General features: G+C 37.5%; 1 protein-coding gene across 1 annotated transcript in view; it reads right to left on the minus strand.

Annotated features, from left to right (window-relative positions):
- Positions 1-1420: 1420 nt before the first annotated feature.
- Positions 1421-20820, minus strand: part of FAP (fibroblast activation protein alpha) — a 70332-nt gene continuing 50932 nt past the window's right edge. The window contains 9 exon segments of the mRNA XM_084257198.1: positions 1421-1629; positions 3044-3117; positions 3380-3452; positions 3955-4019; positions 5060-5159; positions 12679-12733; positions 17655-17849; positions 18594-18663; positions 19091-19189. Coding sequence (XP_084113324.1) covers positions 1528-1629; positions 3044-3117; positions 3380-3452; positions 3955-4019; positions 5060-5159; positions 12679-12733; positions 17655-17849; positions 18594-18663; positions 19091-19189 — 833 coding nt within the window. The 3' untranslated portion in view covers positions 1421-1527.

Genomic DNA, 20820 nt, shown 5'->3' on the forward strand with positions numbered 1-20820 from the left:
CTTGTAATTGTCCTTGATAGAATATTAGGTAATGAGTGTTGGTTAGTCTCCTTTTCTTAGTTGGAAAGAATGATGAAAAATAAGAGGAAATTTCTTGGACTTGCTTCAGAGGCTGCTCCATGAGAATAGAATGGGAAGGTAGGAGCTGCTTTTTCTCTGACTCTCCAGGCATCTGTGTTGACCTGGAAGTGGAGAGGAGGTCTTGTGGCCAGTGTTGAAGCTGAGAGTTTTGTCCATGCTCCCTGAATGCTGCAAAACACCCTTCCTTGATAAATGAGGGGGGTTATGTGGCCTCAGGGGGAGGCAAATTTTCAGATAGCAGTAAATGCTGGACTGAGAAATACCTAAAGATTCTGGAGGAGTCTGTGATCTATGATCTTTGAGGCCGCTTCCTGATTCAGTGCTCCATGCCTGGACTGGTTCTTCTGCTATAGATTGTGAGAGAGGGCATGAGGGTCTTCTATCGGCAACTAGGAAGAGTCAAGTTAGGGATGGCCAGAAGTCACCCAGGGCAATGCAGTGCTGGCAACCGTGTCAACAAATTGTCCCCTAGACTATGACTTCATAGTTCCACTTTTTAGCCAAGAATTAGCTTCTGGTAACCCGGTATGGATCTTTTTTAATTCTGTGGCAATTGCAGAGATGGCAATTTGCCATGCATTTCTAATTAATGGGCACATTTACTGGCAGAGCATTGCATTTGGGGTGGGAGGCATTATGGTTTTTCCTTTTCAAAATGAACTCTATAATATAAAACTAAAACACAAGAAAAACCTCGGAACATTTTTCCTCTCCAGCTGTTGATATTCAATTTTATCTGATTTTCTGTTCAGTTTGGTGAAGGTGATTACCATTATTAATTCTAAAAAGGATATGAAATAGAAACATTTCTAAATTTGAAGCATTTCATAAGTGGAAACTGAATTCAAAATTCTGACTTCATTCTTATCTAACGTTTTTTGGCAATGTTGAAGAAATCTGGGAGAAATTTAGTAAACATTTCTTGGAGGGACAACACAGAGCACAAACATCAGGAAGCCTTTGCAAAATGCAACACAGACACATGATTTCTGAACAAGGCTTTGCATTCTATGAACCACTGGCCAATGTTCTAATTACAAAAGTCCAAAACTGCTTCTGGGTTCTTCTCCTCCATGGCTACCCTAAAATCATGCATGCATTTGCCTAACATGAGCACTTCTTCTACAATAGAGACTGGAACATGAAACCAGCACAGACACAATAACAGCACTTTAACTTCTGACTTTATTTTTTGCCCCTCAAATGAACCGGCAATAAAACACTGTGTCCCAAACGAACAGCCTGACTTGCTTTTTCTCCTTTTTTCACAGAGTACCAGGAAATGTAAACAATATTTAGGTAGAACTTCTGAGTCCTCCTAATTTTTTTGTCAGCGTTTAGAACATTCATTTATCTGTTTACACCAACATTGAACAGCATAAAGAGTAAAACAAGACATTTATACGAAGTGTTCAGATTGTGATACAGGCTGTGTCGGCATTGTTTTTAGTCTGACAAAGAAAAACATTGCTTCAGGAAGTGGGTCATGTGGGTGTATAAGTGCTTCGTGGACAGGCCGGGGAGGCCGTGGTTCTGGTCTGAGTACCACTGAAAGACAAACAGAAGAGAACTCTTTTATTCCTGCAGCCAGAAAATTTAGTTCTGACTTCTTCATGCTCTCAGGACCTGAGAATTATTTCTGCTGTTATTGGGAACTTCTACCTGAGAACACTTGAATAAATTAAATCATTTACACGGAAACATTCAGAGCAGGGTGACTGAGAGACCTTTTCTTAACCTTCACCACTGTTTCATATTCTTCCAACTTGTATTTTTCGATCTCGGTGGCTGAGATCACAGCGGCCAGCATCCTGGGGGAGCGGGAGGCAGGCACGATTTCCGGAGCTGGTGTACTGGGCGTGTTATTTGGCTTCTTTGGAGCATGGTTTCACTTGAAAAACCGAGAGGGTTGGATTTGATTTTCCCTAAGGCTCCTTCTGGCTCGAACGTTCTATGAGGCTTTTAGCCTCTGAATCTAATTCCTTTCTGTTACAGAAAATCCGAAATATATATAACCATAAACACCCTTTATGGGAGTTAAAAATAGGTTCGTACCAAAAAAAACCCCGGAAGATGTTATTACAATTTTAATGTTATTGTTGGAGAGATGCTAATAAGGTTAATGTTTTCACTGTGTAAAGGGGGGCTAGTGGTCATGATATAATGCTATATCCTTATAAGTTAAATTTACTTTTGGGGTCACAGTAAAGGACAGAAATCAGAAAAATCTCACCTCACCCTGGTAAATTATTTTTAAAAACACACTTCTAAAAGATGAGGGTTTCCTTTTTTGGGTTCTTGTTCAACATAAGCAAGTGAGGGAGAATTTATGCTCCCTGAGGAGGGGAAAAGGTGTCTCCCTTGCCTTGACTTTCGCCTTATTTTTTTGTTTGTTTTTATTTCTCATTCCTTGTGCAACCTGGATTTTATAGCTAGCTCATTCATTCATTCATTCATTCATTCATTCTTTCAGTAAAAATATGAGCTTCTGTGATGGTCCAGGCATGTGCCAAGCGCTGAGAACACCTAGACAATGTCCAAGTGGAGCTGCATGGCTTCAGGGAGCCTCTGAAGTCTCTGATAATATTTTGCAATTGCTCATATACAAAATCTTCTAGATGCTCTGGGACTCCCAGATTTTGCTGGGACTGTAAACACATAGCTACACTTATGTAAACTGGATCACAGAACTATTGGATGCTTGAGATAGAAGGTCATCTAATCTCGTGGACACCTTTATATTATCTATGACTCAGCTGGGATCCCTAGAGGTGACATGGCTTGCCTGATGTTTTTCTGCAAGTTCATTCTGCAATGAATGATCCAAAATCCATTTGAATATGTTCTGCCTAGTCTAGGTCAGGTTTTAGTAAAAAAAAATAAATAAATAAATAGAAATAAGATCCCTCCTTTTGGCTCAGGGGTGTAAGGCCATGAACATGTGTAAAAAGAAATTATGTACCATTGCCTGGAAATCCACTTGTGCGTTAACCAGTGCTTTAGCAATCTGTGCTGAGTTTTGAAAGTGCACATTATCTGCAACAAAGAGAGAGAGTTAAAGTGCTGCTAAATACCAGAAAGCATAGAGTGACAATGTACTGCCTGGAAATGAACACCAACTATTATCTAGTCATGCAGTTGACATTGTCAGCAGTGGGTACTCACACTCATTTATGGAAATGTCCCTGACTTTTAGGTACTGACCCTGAGCATAGGCATAGGAGGATGCTTAATGTTTCTTAAACAAAGTGATGCTGGCTCAGTATTTTTATGTGTAAGAGTCTTGCTTAAACCTCACCATCTGCTGTTCCGTGGATGAGAAGATAGTCTACATTTCTGAAATATTCTGCTCTTGCCATCACAGTTGAATTCTGGAAAAGAGGAAAAATTAACATTTTAGTTGCTGCAAGTTCTAATAGAAAACTAGCTAAATCATTGTGCAATGGACTTAGCACCAATACTGAAATTATGTATTGCTTTGGTTGATAAATATTTAAGAGTCAGAGCAACACATTTTCATCATCATTTGCATTACTTCCATCTGATTCTTAGTTTGAAAAACTGAAAGTTTATGTGTCATATGTTACATATGAGTGAGACCTTAGGCATAAATGATGCCCGCTCAAGCTGTGTAGGGGCTGGGGCTGGGGATGGGGAGGTGGATGAGGAAAAGGGAGGTTGGGGAGAGAAAGAATAGAATCCAAAAGGAGTAGTAAATTCCTTTCTAGTGAGGTGTTTTGCAGCTAACAAAAGATCACCAGATTTGCTTAGGGACCCAGTAAAAGTGTAAACTCTGAATGACGGCTTTAAATTATTTAGCACATTTGAAAAGTGCTTTTCACTAATGGCCTAAATAAAACAGAAAGTGCTTACTTTATAGTGCTCCAGATTATCGTCCTTTGTTGGAAGACCCATGAATCTTTCCGTGTAGATAGATGCTATGCAATAAATAAAAATATGCTGTTTGCATGTAATATGTGCCATTTCATTAACCAACAGAATCCCTAGTTAGGTGACCCCCCCCCAACACTCTCCCATGTGGAGAGGAAGCTTTTTACTTTTTTGTAATGCTCCACTAAAGTCATCTGCTCTGCAATTTGCCTCAATAAGACTAAAGAAGAAGCAGAAGAGATTATAAAAATGGGAGAATCTATCATTAGAAAGGGCTGGTCTTAATTTTTTCACCTCTACCCAAATCCCTTCAATGATGGGGAGGTGTTTTGAAAGACTGACCCCATGGAATAACCTCTATGATTTTTAAAAGAAATCACAAATCCAGCCAGATCTACTACTTTAACTGGTGCTTTAATGACTAGATGGGATGGGAATATGTCCCCCAAATCATCCTCTCCCAAAACATAGACACACACACACACACACACACACACACACTCTCTTTATATAAGTGGCAGTTTTCTCGTTTCTACCCCACCACAGGGAAGAGATTCTGATGAAAGCTAATTTTTGTATAATCAGTAGGGTTAGTTCCAAATCATCATCCTGCATTGATATTAATAATAGTAATAGGCACACACAGGAGGTTTACTTCTTGAACATATATTTTTGTTACTCTGACTTCTAGAGTCATGGAGCTGGCAGCTTCAAACAATGGTGTGGAGGTGAATTGCTTGGACCTGATTTAACTTTGTATAAAATGTTCTTAAAAGTCAGCATGCTGCCACTATGTGTCAACAGAATTTGCTCTGATTTTATATATTTGGTTCAGCAGGGGGGCACACAGTTTCTGGGTGAGAATAAGCAATAACGGATTTTGGAAGCGTCCTTCCTCACTCTTAAGATTTCTTTGTTACAACACAATTATAATGAATCATTGTAAACAACCCCATTTATAGATTATCTTTTCCCCAGTGATGCTTGGGTGAATTTTACTGCATAATTTGTTTCCCCAAGCACCTCAAATATAAAGTAATTATGTGTTAAATGTTTTCCCAGCAACATTTATGAAATGTTTCCATACCGTAATATTCCCAGTTGGAGACCGGAGCCACCGCTATGCCACATTTGAAAAGACCTGTTCCGGATGCAAGGGCCAGGGATGAAACGTACCCTCCATAAGACTGCAGAGACATGTTAGGAGTCAGTCCCAGGTTTGCTTTCATAGACTCTATATTTTTATAACAACACTATATGCTCATAATAGATGCTGGGGGGAGCTGGAAGTATGGGTAGGGTTAGTTAAATATCTGCCTGCATCCTTGGCACCCACCAGACATAAACCTACCAGACATAACACTAATTTCACCACCAGAAAATTATAAATCTTTGGTGTGCTGGTCAGAACATAGTAGGGGTGGTGAAAGAGACAGATATAATTGCAAATTTCTGTGAAAATTTCTTGTTTTCTTGTTTATTTTTCTCAATGAGGATCTTGCTAGAGCAAAATTAAAATTTTACTTGAAATAAATGCACAAAACAGGAGACGATTCCCAAAATGTAAATGCAAGGTATTTCCCACTGTTTGCAAAAGTCCTGTGAGGCAGAACTTGTATCTGTTATTTATTTATTTTCATGACAGAACAGCAAGGGAAAGACATAAGAAACATAACAACCTCTTAACTTAAGACAGGACAGAATTTGTGTACAATGTAGTACTACATGTTCTGTTTTGAGCATTTCTGACATAGCAGCTCAAAGGAGGAAAGCTGCTGGTGTCTTTAAAAACCAACATTCCCTCTCACAAATTAATGGAAAAACAAAGAAATGCAAAAGGGGATAGATATTTCAGAGTCTGGAGTAGAGTTGGCGATCATCAATTTTCTTTCCCAAGAAATAGAGAGGTGGTTCAGAATAGTGCCCTAGTAGCAGAAAGAGATATGTTTTCCCACATCGCTTGGGGATTTGATTCCTAAAAATGAAGAAATGAACAGAGCAAATAAAACAAGCTCTCCCCCTGGAAGACAAATTAGGTCTGTGTAAACATGCTGAGAGATACTTCTTGTGAAACATGGACCCCCCAAAATGGGTGTGTTAGATTAGGATGTGTCTCTCAGTGTTTATTCTTGCCCCTTGACAGTGTTTATTCTTGTTCCTACTAAACCTAGGGACAAGAGGCGACTCTACAACACAGAAGCCTTATTTCAAGGATCTTATTACCACAAACTTCTGGAGATCATTTTCCTTCGGTTTGGAGAGAGCATATCACTTTTGCTACTGAGTGTCAGTCTTTAAAGAGGGTAAAATAGAGGTGAGAGTGAGCTCTATAGAGCAAGAGCTGCAAAGACAGACAGGGATGGCAGCAGGTCAGTGGCTGGGTCTATTCTTAATTTATGAAATCCAGGAAATAAGGGAATAAGTTAAGTAAACAGTGAATTCAGCAGCTAAAGGAAGAATTCTCTAACTAGTTTACAGTTTTATTTTCCAGCTCTGTGGAATTTTATGGAGAAGCCTTGGCTACAAAACACAGAATAAAAGAGGAAGCTCCAGTTATACCATGGGCTTTTTTTTTTTTTTCTATTATACTTGGAGGAGAACTAAAGCATGCTTTACTAAGGGAAAAATAAGATTTTAAAAAAGAAGGAACACTTGAGCTTAAAAATCATTCTGGTAATGAAAATTCTAGCAGGTTCAAACTTTCACATATAAATTACAAATAATTTGTTTTGAAGAGTAGGTGAGCAACAACTATTACTGAAACAGGGGATCTTTATTTCCTTCTCTATTTTAGGTTCAAATGAGAAAAAAAGTAGAAGTCCTGAGGAAAAATTGTCATTGTTAATGGCTTGATTGGAAATGTGTTCACTGCAAATAACAATGCTAGGTCCCTTCTCTCCTGGGTCCCAGATAAGAAAGTGCATGAAAAAAGATTTGAAACTGAAAGCATCTGCTTATAGAAAAAAGGTTTTTAAACACTTCTGTTCCAAGTGTTACTAATCGTTCATCTGTATCTATTAGTGATTAGATGACTGTGCTGTGTCTAAATAAAACTTTCATGTTTTCAGGATGGAATACAAATCATCTCTAAAAGTAATAACAAACTACTGGAGCAGCCCCATGGCACATGAAGGGGCACTTGAGGTTCTTGGGCAGTTTAGAAAAGCTATTCCTATAGTAGACAGGAAGAAGTGTGGGGGGGGGAAAATCAACTGGAGTTGACTTTTTTCTGCTGTCCCATGGGTGGGGCTCCAAGGCAAGAGTGGGTGGCTGCCGCAAGAAAGAACCCACGGAGCAGATTGGCCATGAGAATTCTAGAATTTTGTCCTTTGCACTTAGATGCCTTGCCATTTTGCTTAAATGAAGGATATCTTAAAAAACATTCTTAGAAGGGCACAGAATTTTGAGGGGTTTATGGAAAAGTCTTCTGTGAGCCATAATGCACACTGGAGTAGTTACCTATGGGCATCAATCATAACTGGCTGCCGTTTGTATGGCCAACGTGACCCCATTGGTGTCTGTGGTCCTGTCCAGTCCATGTCCTCATTCCCTCCTCACACACCCCCGCCCTCCTATCCCATAGCTCCCGTGCTCACCTGATGCTCTTTCACCTTTCCAAGTGTGACCAAGATCAGGACTTTGCAAATGCTGCCACCCTCTACCTGGAATACTCTTTCCCCAGAAATGGACATCCCTCCCTTTTAAGACCCATTTAAGGCTCAATTCAAAACAAAATAAATTCCCTTCAAGGGAGCCTTCCCTGCCCTTCTAGATTAAAACTGCACTAACTCCACACCATCTAATTTCCTTGTTTTGATTATTTCCATAGTGCTGACTTTTAACATCGTCTGCATTTTTCTTATTTATCTTGTTTATAGTCTTTCTCTCCAACTACTCCCAAATATATAGGGTAGAGATATTTGTCTGTCATGTTAATGAATATATCCCCAGTGCTGTGACTCTGACCCAGGACACAATAGGAATAAGATAAACATTGCTTATATAACTTTTCTACTAATTTATTGAACTCTGAAAATGATATGGTGAGGACATTATAACTGGCTTTATGGTGAGGAAACTGAAGCTCACTGTGAATTTAGAGTGGTTGGGGGTCAGCCAGCAGCAGTGCTGGGCCTCTCCCCCGGACTCTGCAACCCCTGCCATTTCCTCTCCCTCTCTCTACACTAGGGCAACCTCTGTGGGGAACTTGAAGTTCAGAGTGTAATATAATCTCATTAGAGGTGCATTTGTCCTACTTTTACATCGCTGATCACACATAGCAATTCAAATTGCTTATAATTAGTCACTGGAAGAGAAAGGAACTAAGATTAAATCATGAACTAATGCTTATTCAACACCACCTGGCTAGGCCTTAACAAAGCAAAGCCCATAAATGAGGTTGCTATTCTAATAATTTAGGCAAAACCCCTGCTGCTCTTCAATTGTCAGAATAATTTCTTCAGTTTTCTTCCCATAAACCAGGACTTTGAGACCTCAATATTGGTAACATTTGGGGATGGATTCTTCCTTTTTTGTGGAGGGCTGTCCTGTGCACTGTGAGTGGTTCTCTAATCTGTTCACCAGATACCAATAACACCTCCCCAGTGGTGATGATCAGATACATCTCCAGACATTTGTCCTCTATGGAGCAAAACTGCCCAGCAAGATGCATTGTCATAGTGATGACTTGGATATAGGGTTGGGAACATAACAGGTATTTATGAACCAGCTAAAAACAAAGCCATTGGACTTTTGGTTTGTGTGAACCAGGAAAATAAAAGGGTGCGATCAAAATGTCCCTTTCCCCTTCTTGATCTGGATAATGGAGGGAAATGTATGATTTGTAAATTATTGGCCATTTAACTAAAAAAAGAAGCATGGTTAGATATGGTGTTTTTCTCAGATCACTAAAGGTCTAACACTTCACGGTAATAGATTTTCTTTTCTGACACTGAAAAAAGTAATAACTAAATAACCCTCAGGGTCATTATCAATGTTTTCCTCTTTCCTATCTCCACTTCCCCACAGGTTGCTCCTTATTTGACTATAAAAGAACACTCAGAGCTATGAGCTTTCCCCTCCTGCTTCACTGCCTAATCCCAGGCCCGTGGCATTTATGGCTAGTATCACTCCTCATCTAACCCTTTGGTCCACCCCCTCTCTCACCTCAGGCCACCTTTTTATCTGCAATTAGAACTGTATTTCCAAGACACCAACACCACTCCCTACTGATTTCAAGAGCACTTTTCAAAGAGGTGCCCATTGGATGTAGTATTTTTGATAAAACTGCATTAAAATTAACCTGGATTCTTTATTATTCCTCTGTAGAACTGATATGTACTTTTATATAGAATTCAGGATTTGCTAAAATATTAACCCACAGAACCTTTATATTCCTGAAAAATCTTATAGTACTAAGGAGACACTTATGGGGGAATATTAATTTCTAGGATAAAATTCAGTTTAAACAACATAATAGATATGTGACATGATCAAGTATTGTGCTAATCATCTGAGGAAAAAAAGAAAAAAAAGATAAAGTTCATTCCCCTGATGAGCTTATGTTCTCGCAGGAGAAACCGATAGATAAAACGTGCCCTGTAAGAGCATTATAAAGACTTATTGGAACATGCAGAAAGTTATATCAGAGTTGGGTCTCAAAGAACAGGTGTGAGTTTTCCACTTTCTAGTAAGGAAGAGATGCGGATGAGAGAAAGAAGATGGATATTGCAGGTGCAGGGAACAGGATTTATAAAATTAAGGGAATAAAGAAGCACAGATATAAGTCAAATTATTCATAAAGTGTGGGCAGAAGTGGAGAGAGATGAGAGTAGAAAAGCAGGTTGGAGGCAAACCGCCCAGAGCTTTGCATGCAGAAATATATTTGGGTATTAGGTTGAAGCCAATGTAGCCCTAGAAAATATATAAGCAAAATAGCAGGATGGTAATTGTTGTGTTTTGGGACAATAACTTGGTTAGCAAAATTGAAACTTGTGAGGTGAAAGCAGGGCTACCAGTTGAATACAGTTGAACACGTCAACTGGTGCCATTCAACCTATGACTGAGGAGCCAATAGAATAATTGCCCCTTGGGGTCTTGAGCACTAAATCAGAATCTCTGCTGGGGGGACCTGAAAGCCAAGTTTTAACAAGTTTTTCAGGTGATGTTTATGTAAACAAAAGTTTGAGAAGCTTTGGTCTAAATTACATAGAAGAACCTTAAACTAATACAACATTAGTGGGAATGAGGAAAACAGATTAAGACATGTGATTGCAGAACTGCAACAGAATTTACTCACCAACACAATGTTGGAGTCAGGGAATGGGGGAATTGAAATTAGCCCTGATTTGGGTGATAGGTATGTAGTGAGATCCTCAACAAAGATGAGGCTATATTTAAAGTAGACAATAACTAATTTAGCTTGGGCAAGTTAAGGTTGAGATCTCCATGGGACACATGGCAAAAAGAATCAGCAGGTACTTGAAATATGGGGCTCAGAAGAGAAGTAGGGGCTAATGGCAGGGATGTGGCAGTCATCATCATCTTTGAAATCATATAGGTTTCCTCAAGGAAGTGAAGAACAATGAGCATGAAGGCCGGAGAAGTACCTACACTTAAAGTATGAATGGAGTATAATGATCATAGATACATAGAAAGATAAGAAAAGATGTCACAGAGTCATGGATAAGACCTACTCTCCTTTATGTGACCCAAAAAACATATTACCTGGCTATCTACCTGTCCAGATTCCTTTCCTGTATCATCTTGACCATACACCTTAGACTTCTGACATTTCAGGCATTCCTGGCCACTTCAGATTCTCCATGCGCACTAAGCTCTGTTACCTCAGGATGGGCTCATGTTGTCTTCACTCTGCCTGGACTGGCCTATTTGCCAATTTCTCAATCACCCCTTAGCTTTTTCAGCCAGAATTAACCACTCTCCTAGGTGTTGTCTACAAATTCCATTTCTTCCAACAATTGAAGCATTGCTGAGCAATTGCTTTTTACTCTCTGTTTTCTACCCAAGAAAACCAGGGCTAGAACTTGCCCCTATTTTCATTCCCTAAAGAAGCTAGTATATGACTTATTTAAGATCCAATAAAAATTTTCTGCATTTATGAAAGGATGAATGAATCAATGATCAGATGGATGGATTAATAAATATGGACTGGCTTTTAACCAAAGAATGGTTAAAATGCCAAAAAATAAGCAGAATATTAAGGTATTTTTCCACCTTTGGGTCCTCCTATTGATTGAGGGGATGCTCAATATATCCATTGACAGTCCATTTCTTTCTTCTTTTCTTGCACATACTCTCAAGATCGACCTCATAATCACCATCACATTGGAAAACATGTCATAAAGGGGACCTAATATTCTATTGCTTTCAGAAGCATTTGCACATATATAAGAATTTCTTAGGCTGATGTGGACATAGTTTTGGGTGAGGAATGGTCTCCTTAAATCTTTCCACTTAGATCTCTTAGACTAATACCCAGAATGTTCTAGAAATGAGATAAAATTGCTCACTCTATGGATGTTTCAAAGAATGCAGTAAAATATAATTCTTTTAAGAGAAATATTAATGACTACATGTAATTTTTCAGTTTGATAGGATTTCCTTTAGGAAACGTGATAAAAATATATGGTAGGAAAGGTCTTATAGTGAAATATTTCACTATAAAAATAACACATTTATTTCTACCCATTTGAAATGCATTCTGTTTAGATACTTAACATTTGATAGTTTTAAGAAGAACCAAATGGCTTGAAGCGACAACTTTCCACAAATTCACAACAGCTCTTCATCTGGTCACTGAGCTGAGCGTTGTTGAGCCCAATCCTGCAGATTCCGATCAATATTGGGTTTCATTCCCTCCATCATGTGCAGGCCGCTCTCAGAGAAAACAGCCAAGAAAAACAACCCGAGCACGAACGGCTGCAAATTGACTTGCAAATGTACAAATTTAGACCAAAAAGTGAAACGGGGAAATCTTCTTTGAAGAGTAATTATCATAATTTATAATCAGAAAATTTAAATTCCTTCCAATATTTCTCTAAACTTTCCAGTGACTTCATTGCCCATGACTGAAAAGTTTTGTCACTCCCTTTTAATGTATATTTGAAAAACCTGCACAACTTTTCAAAATGGGAAATTATCTCCATCACCTACCACTAGGAAACTAAGTAATACTTCTCTCAAGTTAGAGCAAATGTATATTCAACATGGCGGAAGAACTTTTTTTACAAAAAAAGAAAATGTTGAGCACACCCAAGATATGACAGGGCTAGACTATGTAGTAGGGAATTTAGAGTGTGAAATTTCCTATAAAACCAAATTTCAGTTTAGCCTTTCATAAAATGAAATACAAAATAAAAGCTACACATTAAAATTATAAAAGAAATTAAATCTCTGATGACTATGGCTCAGGTCAGATGTTATAATCTAGTACCAAAAATTAAGTAAAAACGTGTCAATTATGAGTTGATTTGTGATACAGAAAAGAAACTAAGTGATTGAAAAAAAGGAACAAGCACTTAAAGCCACCACTTTGAAGCCAGATTACCCAAATTGACTGTTTCCACTGACAGATTAAATTATGTTGCAACATTAACATTTCATGAGAAACCTTATAAACGAACACTTTAGAAAATGATGATTGCTGAACTGAATAACAGGCATAAAACATATAAAACAACTCACCCAGCCCCATATGGCTATTCTTTTTTCATCAATGAAACCCATTTCTATGAATTTTCTAAAGTAAAAGAAACAAATTTTTAGAATTTTAAGTGTGTACACATGACATTTACTTCATTACACAAGCATATTTAATCCAAAGATTTAATAGAAACGCTACATTTTCTTTGTTTAAACACATGCAGAAAAAGGCTGCATTTACAAATAATTAGAAGAATATTATCATGCTTGCTGCAAGGATCAAAGACTCCTCTAGACTCTACTGGACATCTTTTGAGCAGAACGTCCAGGGGCGCAAGGCCTCGTAGCCTAACTATGTTAGGGGAGTAACTTGGGACTGAGAGAGGTCACCAGACAGGTTGGTAAAAACATAAGAAGTAAAACCCCCACAGCTATGACCAAATTTCCAAAACCCCAGCTTTGGGAAGAAGTTTTGTTGTTGGTGTTTTAAGTTTTGTTCATGTCTTAGACCTTGTTTGCTTAGGGGTTAATGTTAACCACCCTCTCATTTTCATCATATTTGAGAAACATTTTGTATTTCCTCTCTCGTTTCATACTAGGTACCCTCAATTTATTATAGCATGATAATTTTATGTTACATTCAGGATATGAAAATGATTCATTCAAACTCCATCACAGAAGAGCCCCCAATGGGAAACTCTATTGAAAATGAATCCTTAAGATTTAGACCTTCATGCTGAAGATCAACCTAAATAGACAGGGGCAGCCATCAGAAATGTGACTTGCAATATTGGTATGTGTTTTTTCTGGCTAATTTATACAATGCGCCCTAGAGAGCTGGTGTTCTAGAGCAATTTTGATTTATTTTGAAAGTGGTTTAACTGAACTTCAAGAAAATCTCAGAACACAGAAGCAACGATATACAGAAGCAACTGGATGACTCACTGCAGAGGTCTGGAGGCAATAGTGATGGGTAGGAGTGAGGTGAGACCAAAGGAGAGACAAATGTGACCCCAGAAAAATTACAATATTCTTGGTTTCCTTTCGCTCCATAACTGCCCTTTCTCATTTTCTGGAAGTAGGAGGGAGTGATTTTCATTAGTTAAATAGTGGTGTTCCTTAAAAAGGATTTCACAGCAATCATTTTGCTCATTGCATCGATTCAACATGCACGTTTCAGATGCACAGAGTAGTTGGGCAAGTGCCCGAGACAAACAGATGGGAAGAAGCCCCGTCAGTCACAGCTTACCCGACACTGATTCTGAGGGACACCAAGTTGTCTACAGGGAAGAAATGCAGTAGCAAAGGGAAAGTTGCTACCTGGGCGGATGCTGCTCAGGATAAAGCAGAGAAAATGTGTAGCAAACTGTGGCACTTTGGCAATTCTTCCATAAACTTCCAAAACCAAATAAAGAAGAGAAACTTCCCTTTCCTTGTAAAAAAAATCTTGTCACTAGGGCTTGAAGACAGTTCTGAGCCATAAAAATCAATCGTGATTTTATGATCTCCTACAAGCTAGCAATTACATCTGGGGTAAAAGTAAATAACAGGTGATACATCAGAACAGGAAATTCTTAACAACTCCCTTCCTAGGTTTATTCTGAAAGGATGACATTTACAGGAAATGATAGTGCAATAGTTAACATGGAAATAAAACATTAACACTTAATGTGGCAGGACTAGGTTAAAGGTTAGCTAGGTAATGTAGGAGCTTGTTGAGACCAACATGGCTGCATAAAATTTACCTCCAAGTTATGAAGCACTTTCAGAAGGTTGATTTACAGAAATACTGTTGATAATGTGGCTAAATCAACAATATGTTAGCAAGAAAGGATAAGTATGTTTTTTAACTTTGGAGACTGGAATGAACTTACCAGTCTTTCTCATAAAAATGGTATTAGAACAAAGGTCAGTTTAGAATCTTAGTGATCAATTAGTTTCTTATTTTGGAAATATCCTTATTGACACTCTAATATATGGCATGGTATTTTTTTACTAATTGAATTTGTCCATATCACTAACCCAGTTATATAAGATGGAAAAATTGTCAAAAAGGCCGCATATACCCTGAATACACAAATCTGGCCCCATAACTACTGAAGTTTTATAGGCCTCACATATGGCCTTTTGCAAGAAGTCTGAAGAAAGCAGATCCCAGTTTCTCTTATGCTTTTGTCCTTGCCAGCATGTCCTGTAAAGAATTCTCTTTTTTATAGATAAGAGTTATAAGGTTATTTTACTTTTTTTTTCTTTCCTGCTCTGCTTTGTTTGAATCTATTTATTGACCCTAACTAGCATTTTTTAAAAAAGATTTATTTATTTATACAAGAACCGGGATACAGGCCAGCTGTGCGGGATGGTGAGAGGATTCACCAGAGACAGAGCGGGGAACAAAACAGGCAGACTGATGAAATACACTGCTGAGGAGCATCAGGCAAGACAGGAGAGGTCTGCTACGCCATGTGGGTTGCCCACGGCCGGCGGGGATTGAACTGGTACTGCAGAGGCTGTGGACAGCTTCACAGCACTGCACTCAACCGCCTGCACCACCAGGGAGGCCCCCCCTAACTAGCATTTTTTTTTATTTCCAAATATGTTCATATGATTTTCTTTTGCTATGTAGAAAATTTAGCTGGATTGTAGTTCATGAGATTCAAACGGACCAATTTCATTCTTGAGTGAAATTGGAGGGCTTCCATAGAGAGATTATAATCTCATTTCCCCAGGTAAAACATTTAGTGTCTGAGTACTAAAACACTCCTTAGGGAGACATGTTATTGAATTATTCCCAGGATGATTATTATAAATCTATCCTATTTAGCTTTTGTTTTCTTAAAACATCAGATTCCAAGGTTTTCCTATCACTTTTGCAGAATAATGGTTTGAAGAAAAGACAAGGGCAGTTTCAACCAACATCTCCACCATTTCATACGGGCTTTGCATGGGTCACAAGTCTCTCCTTGTTCCTACTGGGCATGCCCAAAGATGTATACTGAAAGTGCTGTCTAATAGCAATGCTGTCCCTTCACAGTGCAGGTGACTTATCCACTTACAAAGATTGTTAGTGCATTGAAAGTAGAAATCGTAAGTCGCACAATTTTATAGAGTATATTGCAATGGCATGTATAGACCTGTTGTTGGATGGCTGAGTAAATGAGTGAACATAATCCTGTTTTACAGCAGGAAGTCTTCAGATTCCATCCTAAAAGTGACTCAGAGAAGGTAAAGATAGCCAGTTACCACCTCTGGATCTATCTTCAAACCTAAATGCCAAAGACATTTAAGCTATAGTGAAAATTGGTAGTATTTGTGGCTTTGTGTCCTATATGTTGAACGTGAGAAACAGCAGTTTGCATTAAGATCTACACATGGGTTTCAGATTTAGATTTTCATTCCATCTAAGGAACATATTAAGAAGTTATATGCTCTGCTTTTAATTGTCTCATAAGTCTCTGTCCCTCTGTCAAGCAGAAGACTCTTCCAAACAAGTTTAGAGTGGAAAGGCCAAAAATATGGATCAGAAACCATGATTAATCCTCCTAGAAAGTAGATGTGAACACTGAATGTTATATTAAGAGTTATTTAATAATATTGAGTGTTATTTAATAATCAACACACTAGTTTTTCAGGTTTTATTTAAATAAACTATTTCTAATAGAATATTTTGTGTAAGTGTGCGCATATTACTGTTCACAGGATGGAAAAAATGGAAAACATGTGGGTTATGATTACTTTTCTATTTTTAAAAATAATTACTTGTGAGTCAAAATTCTTCTGCTTTGATTACAGACAAAAATACAGAAAAGTGTCTGGGCCTAACTCCTAGCTGTTTAATACAATCTGTGCTGTATATACTACATTGAAATCAATAACTATTAGTGACATTAAGATGATAAAAGAAATCTACTAATGAATTTCTAAATTGGTCTTTGCTGCTAAAGAGTGTTAAAGCTTTGATTGTTTTGTGTGCATATGTGTCCATGACTGTGAATGTATTAGCCTATGTTAGCTTTTAGGTTTACAAACTATTTCCAACTTTACTTACTTACACTATGAATACAGAAACTCAACAACTATGAAGAAATCTCCAGAAGAACCTTGTATAGTATTTCCAAATAAGCAACAGATTAGGTGACTCTATTCTTTTTGTTTCAAAATAAGATAGTGGAGTCATCATAGATCGTGGTTGAGAATTAGTTGGGCAGAATTCAGATTATGAATCTTTCTTTAAATATTTCATAATGTAATTTCTATTATGGAAAATTATTTCTTTTTTGTTAAGTGATGGTAGGCAAGCACTTTTACACTACCAGAGCCAAACTCACAGCTAGTTGAATCACAAATGAATTACTAACTTCTAAAAGCACATAGTACATCTATGTGTAGGATTCACAATGCTTAAGCAAATTCAGGTGTTTTGTTTTCTGCAGACCAACATCAGTAACTTTGCATATTTTATTGCTTGGTTGTGAGTCATGTTAATAAATGAAAGGAGGACCTCTCTGGTGGTGCAGGGGTTAAAGTCTCAGTGCTTTGAAGCTATTGGCAGCCATTGAGGCACGAGTTCCATTCCCAACCAGGGAGCTAATCCACATGGCACAGCAGACCTCTCCTGTCCTGCCCACTGCTCCCCTCAGTGTATTTCAGTAGACCCCCTGTTCTGCTCCCTAGTTGGTCTCTGGTGAATCCTCTCACCCCACCCACCCCACGCCTTTGGCCTACACCCCAGTTCTTGTATGCATGAATAAATAAAATAAATCATAAATATATAAATGAAAGAATATTAAAAGAGGACATTTGTCATTTAACACTATAAATAATTTTCTATACATTTATTAGCTTTCTTCCTTGCATTATTTTTTTTCAAATTTGGATAAAAATATCCCCTTAAGATTGATAGTTTTAGACCAAGTTAGAAAAAGACAAAAAAATTTGAAGTCATTAAAAATGGAGAAACACAATAGTGACTGCGTGACCTTTGTTGGATGTTACTTGTGTTCGAAGGAGAAGGTGCTCACCTGACAGCTGTGATCTGGTCGTCAACTTCATACACACCCAGCTTTCGATACACCGCATACAGGAGTTTGTCCCCTTGGAAAGCTGTTCCTCGGCCATCCACCAAGGCAACGACTATCCCTTCCTTACTTGCAAGGTAAGATATCCAACTAATAGTGAACACAGACCTTACACTCTGACTGCATGGACCACCATACCTAAAATTAAAAAAAAAAAAAAAAAAGAATCTGATTCCTTTTAAAACTCAAATTCCCATCATGGACAGGAATTTCCTTCCTGTTTCACAGTACATTTGTGTGATAATATTTCAATAACAATGGCATTAAAACTGGCTCACAATCAAGAACGGACCAGGCTTTTCCCAGAGGTTTGCTACAAGGAAGTTGTTTTGGGACACAATCTCTCCTATTCCCCAAAACGGATACATCTAGGGTTGGCATTTCAAGGAATATGTGTGGGTTTTTCGTCATTTCTGCCACCTGCCACTTGCTAAAAGCAGGCATAAGATATACTAAAAAAAATGCATGGTGTTTTAAGCAAATTGTGTGTAGGTCAGCACTGATTTTGGGTGTGATTCCACTAAATGTATTCCATTCCCTTATTTCATTTCTAACTCAATTACATAAGATGTTAAGATGATTTACAATATTTTTTTGGCTGTAATTTCTCTATCTCAAAGGTATTTTGACACATTCGGCAATTTGCCATATAAATGAAATTCAACACAGCAAATTCAAGCAAGTCCATCTAAAACCTCAAAACTTCCTCAATCTATTTTAAATAGCCATATTTTATTTACTCTGATTAGTTGAGGAATATATAAAAACAGCATCAATAGGAACTGTTACCAAGGAGAATGGTTCATTCTATCTCATAAATGTGTATTTAATCCAACATATTTTCAGTAAATAGTTTTTACACCAAAGAAAAATATTACATACACTTGAATTAGCAAGGGATACTTCTTTGATCTGTCAAATTGTGGAGGAAGAATCATCTTGTACCATAAAGCTTTAAAAAAAAAAAGGAGGAAATTCTCATTCTACAATGCTCATAGAATATACACCACAAAATAAGTGCACATCTATTAAATTATTAGAAATTGAGAATATATTTAATTGATTCTTATTACATATTTTGTCTAATTTACAAATGACTAGAACTATTAAATAGTTATTTGTCCTAGAAACATGCATTCCAAAATTAAAATTAGGTAAGTTCTTTTTTTTTTAAATGTCAGTGTTAAAAAAAAAAAACTATGGAAAGTACAGGTTTAACCCTATTCACGAATATAGTAAAGATATTCATAAAATTATTTTAATGAAGATTCTGTCATTTTCTAGAATTTGGACTATACCATTTAACCCTCTATATTTTCAAAAGCAAGATAAGAGTTCAGCTTCATGTCTATAAATGGGAAGTCTTTAAAAGAGCTTACTAATTTCATCCACTTCAAGTTTCTGAATTTCCTCTTTTGGCAGCTGGATATTTTTCAAGGCATTTTCCAATTCCTTGTTTTCCTCCAGGATTTTAATTTCTTTAAAAAAAGAAATGTTCATTTTTAATTAACAGCATTTCCATAATAAAATTCCATAGGCCTGAAGCACCTGCAACTGTTTAGTAATTAAGGAGTTTCATATTAAAAAGCACATTTTAATCCAGCTTTTAAAGGAGGTATGACCTTATGAAGTACATCATTTTCTCCTCAACTTATTCTAAGGCACTTAAACACATTTAGAGCTGAATCACAGAAGCAACACTGTCTACTCAACCATTATGCCCCATCTATCACTTTGCTTTTTCAATACAAAGCCATGACCTGACAGAGTAGTTGACATCTCTTTTATCATGTACTAAAAAAAAAAGTAGTAGAAGTAAAATCTATATTTGTTGAAACCTCAAGTTTAGAATAATTGTATAGTTACAAAGCTTGTAAATTTTCAAACTGAAAAATGAAATATTGTTTCTGTGATTTTTATACCAATTTGCTTTTTAACCTTTTCCCATTATACTTGATTAATATAGGATGGTCTTTTCAGGTAAATTACTACTATCCCCATTTCCTTTGAATCCTCTCTTTCAAGGTAGTCATATATCTTAGTAAAACAACCATATATACACACTATGATCTCTTTTTGTCTTTCTCCTTAAAAGATCTGAAATACTGCTGTTTATAATTAAGTCCGGTTATATTTTGCACTTTAATCTTAGAAACTGAACAAATCCATTGATCCCTGATGCTGCAGACTGGCAGTATATACAAATGGGCTCCTGGCAATAGAAGGTTTTTGTCTTCTTTATAGTGAGTGGGGATTGACACAAGGCGTCTTCTAGAGAAAACTTAGACTTTCATATACTATGTGGAGTTCGTAGCTTTATATTTTGAAAGAGGATTTGGATGACTTCTGAGTAATGGCAATTTCTACAAAAGACATCCTATGGACTTCTTGTTTTGTGCCTTTCTAAAAGTTGTCCTTGAAGATAAGGAGCTGGAGGAGTACTTATAACTACACTAAGTTTGCCAAACCACTTTGCTTGTAACTCTCAGTTTTCATATACTCATGGCATTTTGCTCCAACATGTTATATTTAATCTTAGAACAAATATAGATGTTTTGGTATGAGTTGTATAAGATACATAATAAATTTTATTTTAACTTTGGATAATCCATCAGCAGAAAGACACTTGTGGTATCTTAAAATTTAACCCCCCCCCAAAAAAAAAATAAAACCACCAACACACAGTTCTAAGGACAATGGAGCCAGCTCTTCATTGTCCCCCTGTGGCTTCTGCATGGGAACTGCCATGGACCAAGGGAATGCTATGTGGCGTGAGCACACAGAGCGGCTGCATCATTTATTTATTTCTTAATATCTGTATCATCTTGCCAACAGGTACTGAAAAGTGGAGATGATACATATGTGTTGCCTGTGTGCCTGGTTGGTTTGACTCCTTCCCCATTCTGTTTCTAGCTGTGGAAATTTTTTGATTCATAATGTACTGAAAATGCCAAATTTAATTTTCAATGACTCTACAGTGTAGGGCTGCATTTTTGTGGCTGGAAAGCGGGCCATTTCCAACCCCATTTTGCAAAATGGAATTTCAGAAGGCTGTGAGCACAGGCGAGAGGGGGCAATTGGGCTTTTCTATGGGACTTTGCATTAAAAG

The sequence above is a fragment of the Talpa europaea genome (genome assembly GCF_964194135.1).
Source record: "Talpa europaea genome assembly, chromosome: 1".
NCBI classification, from domain to species: Eukaryota; Metazoa; Chordata; class Mammalia; order Eulipotyphla; family Talpidae; genus Talpa; species Talpa europaea.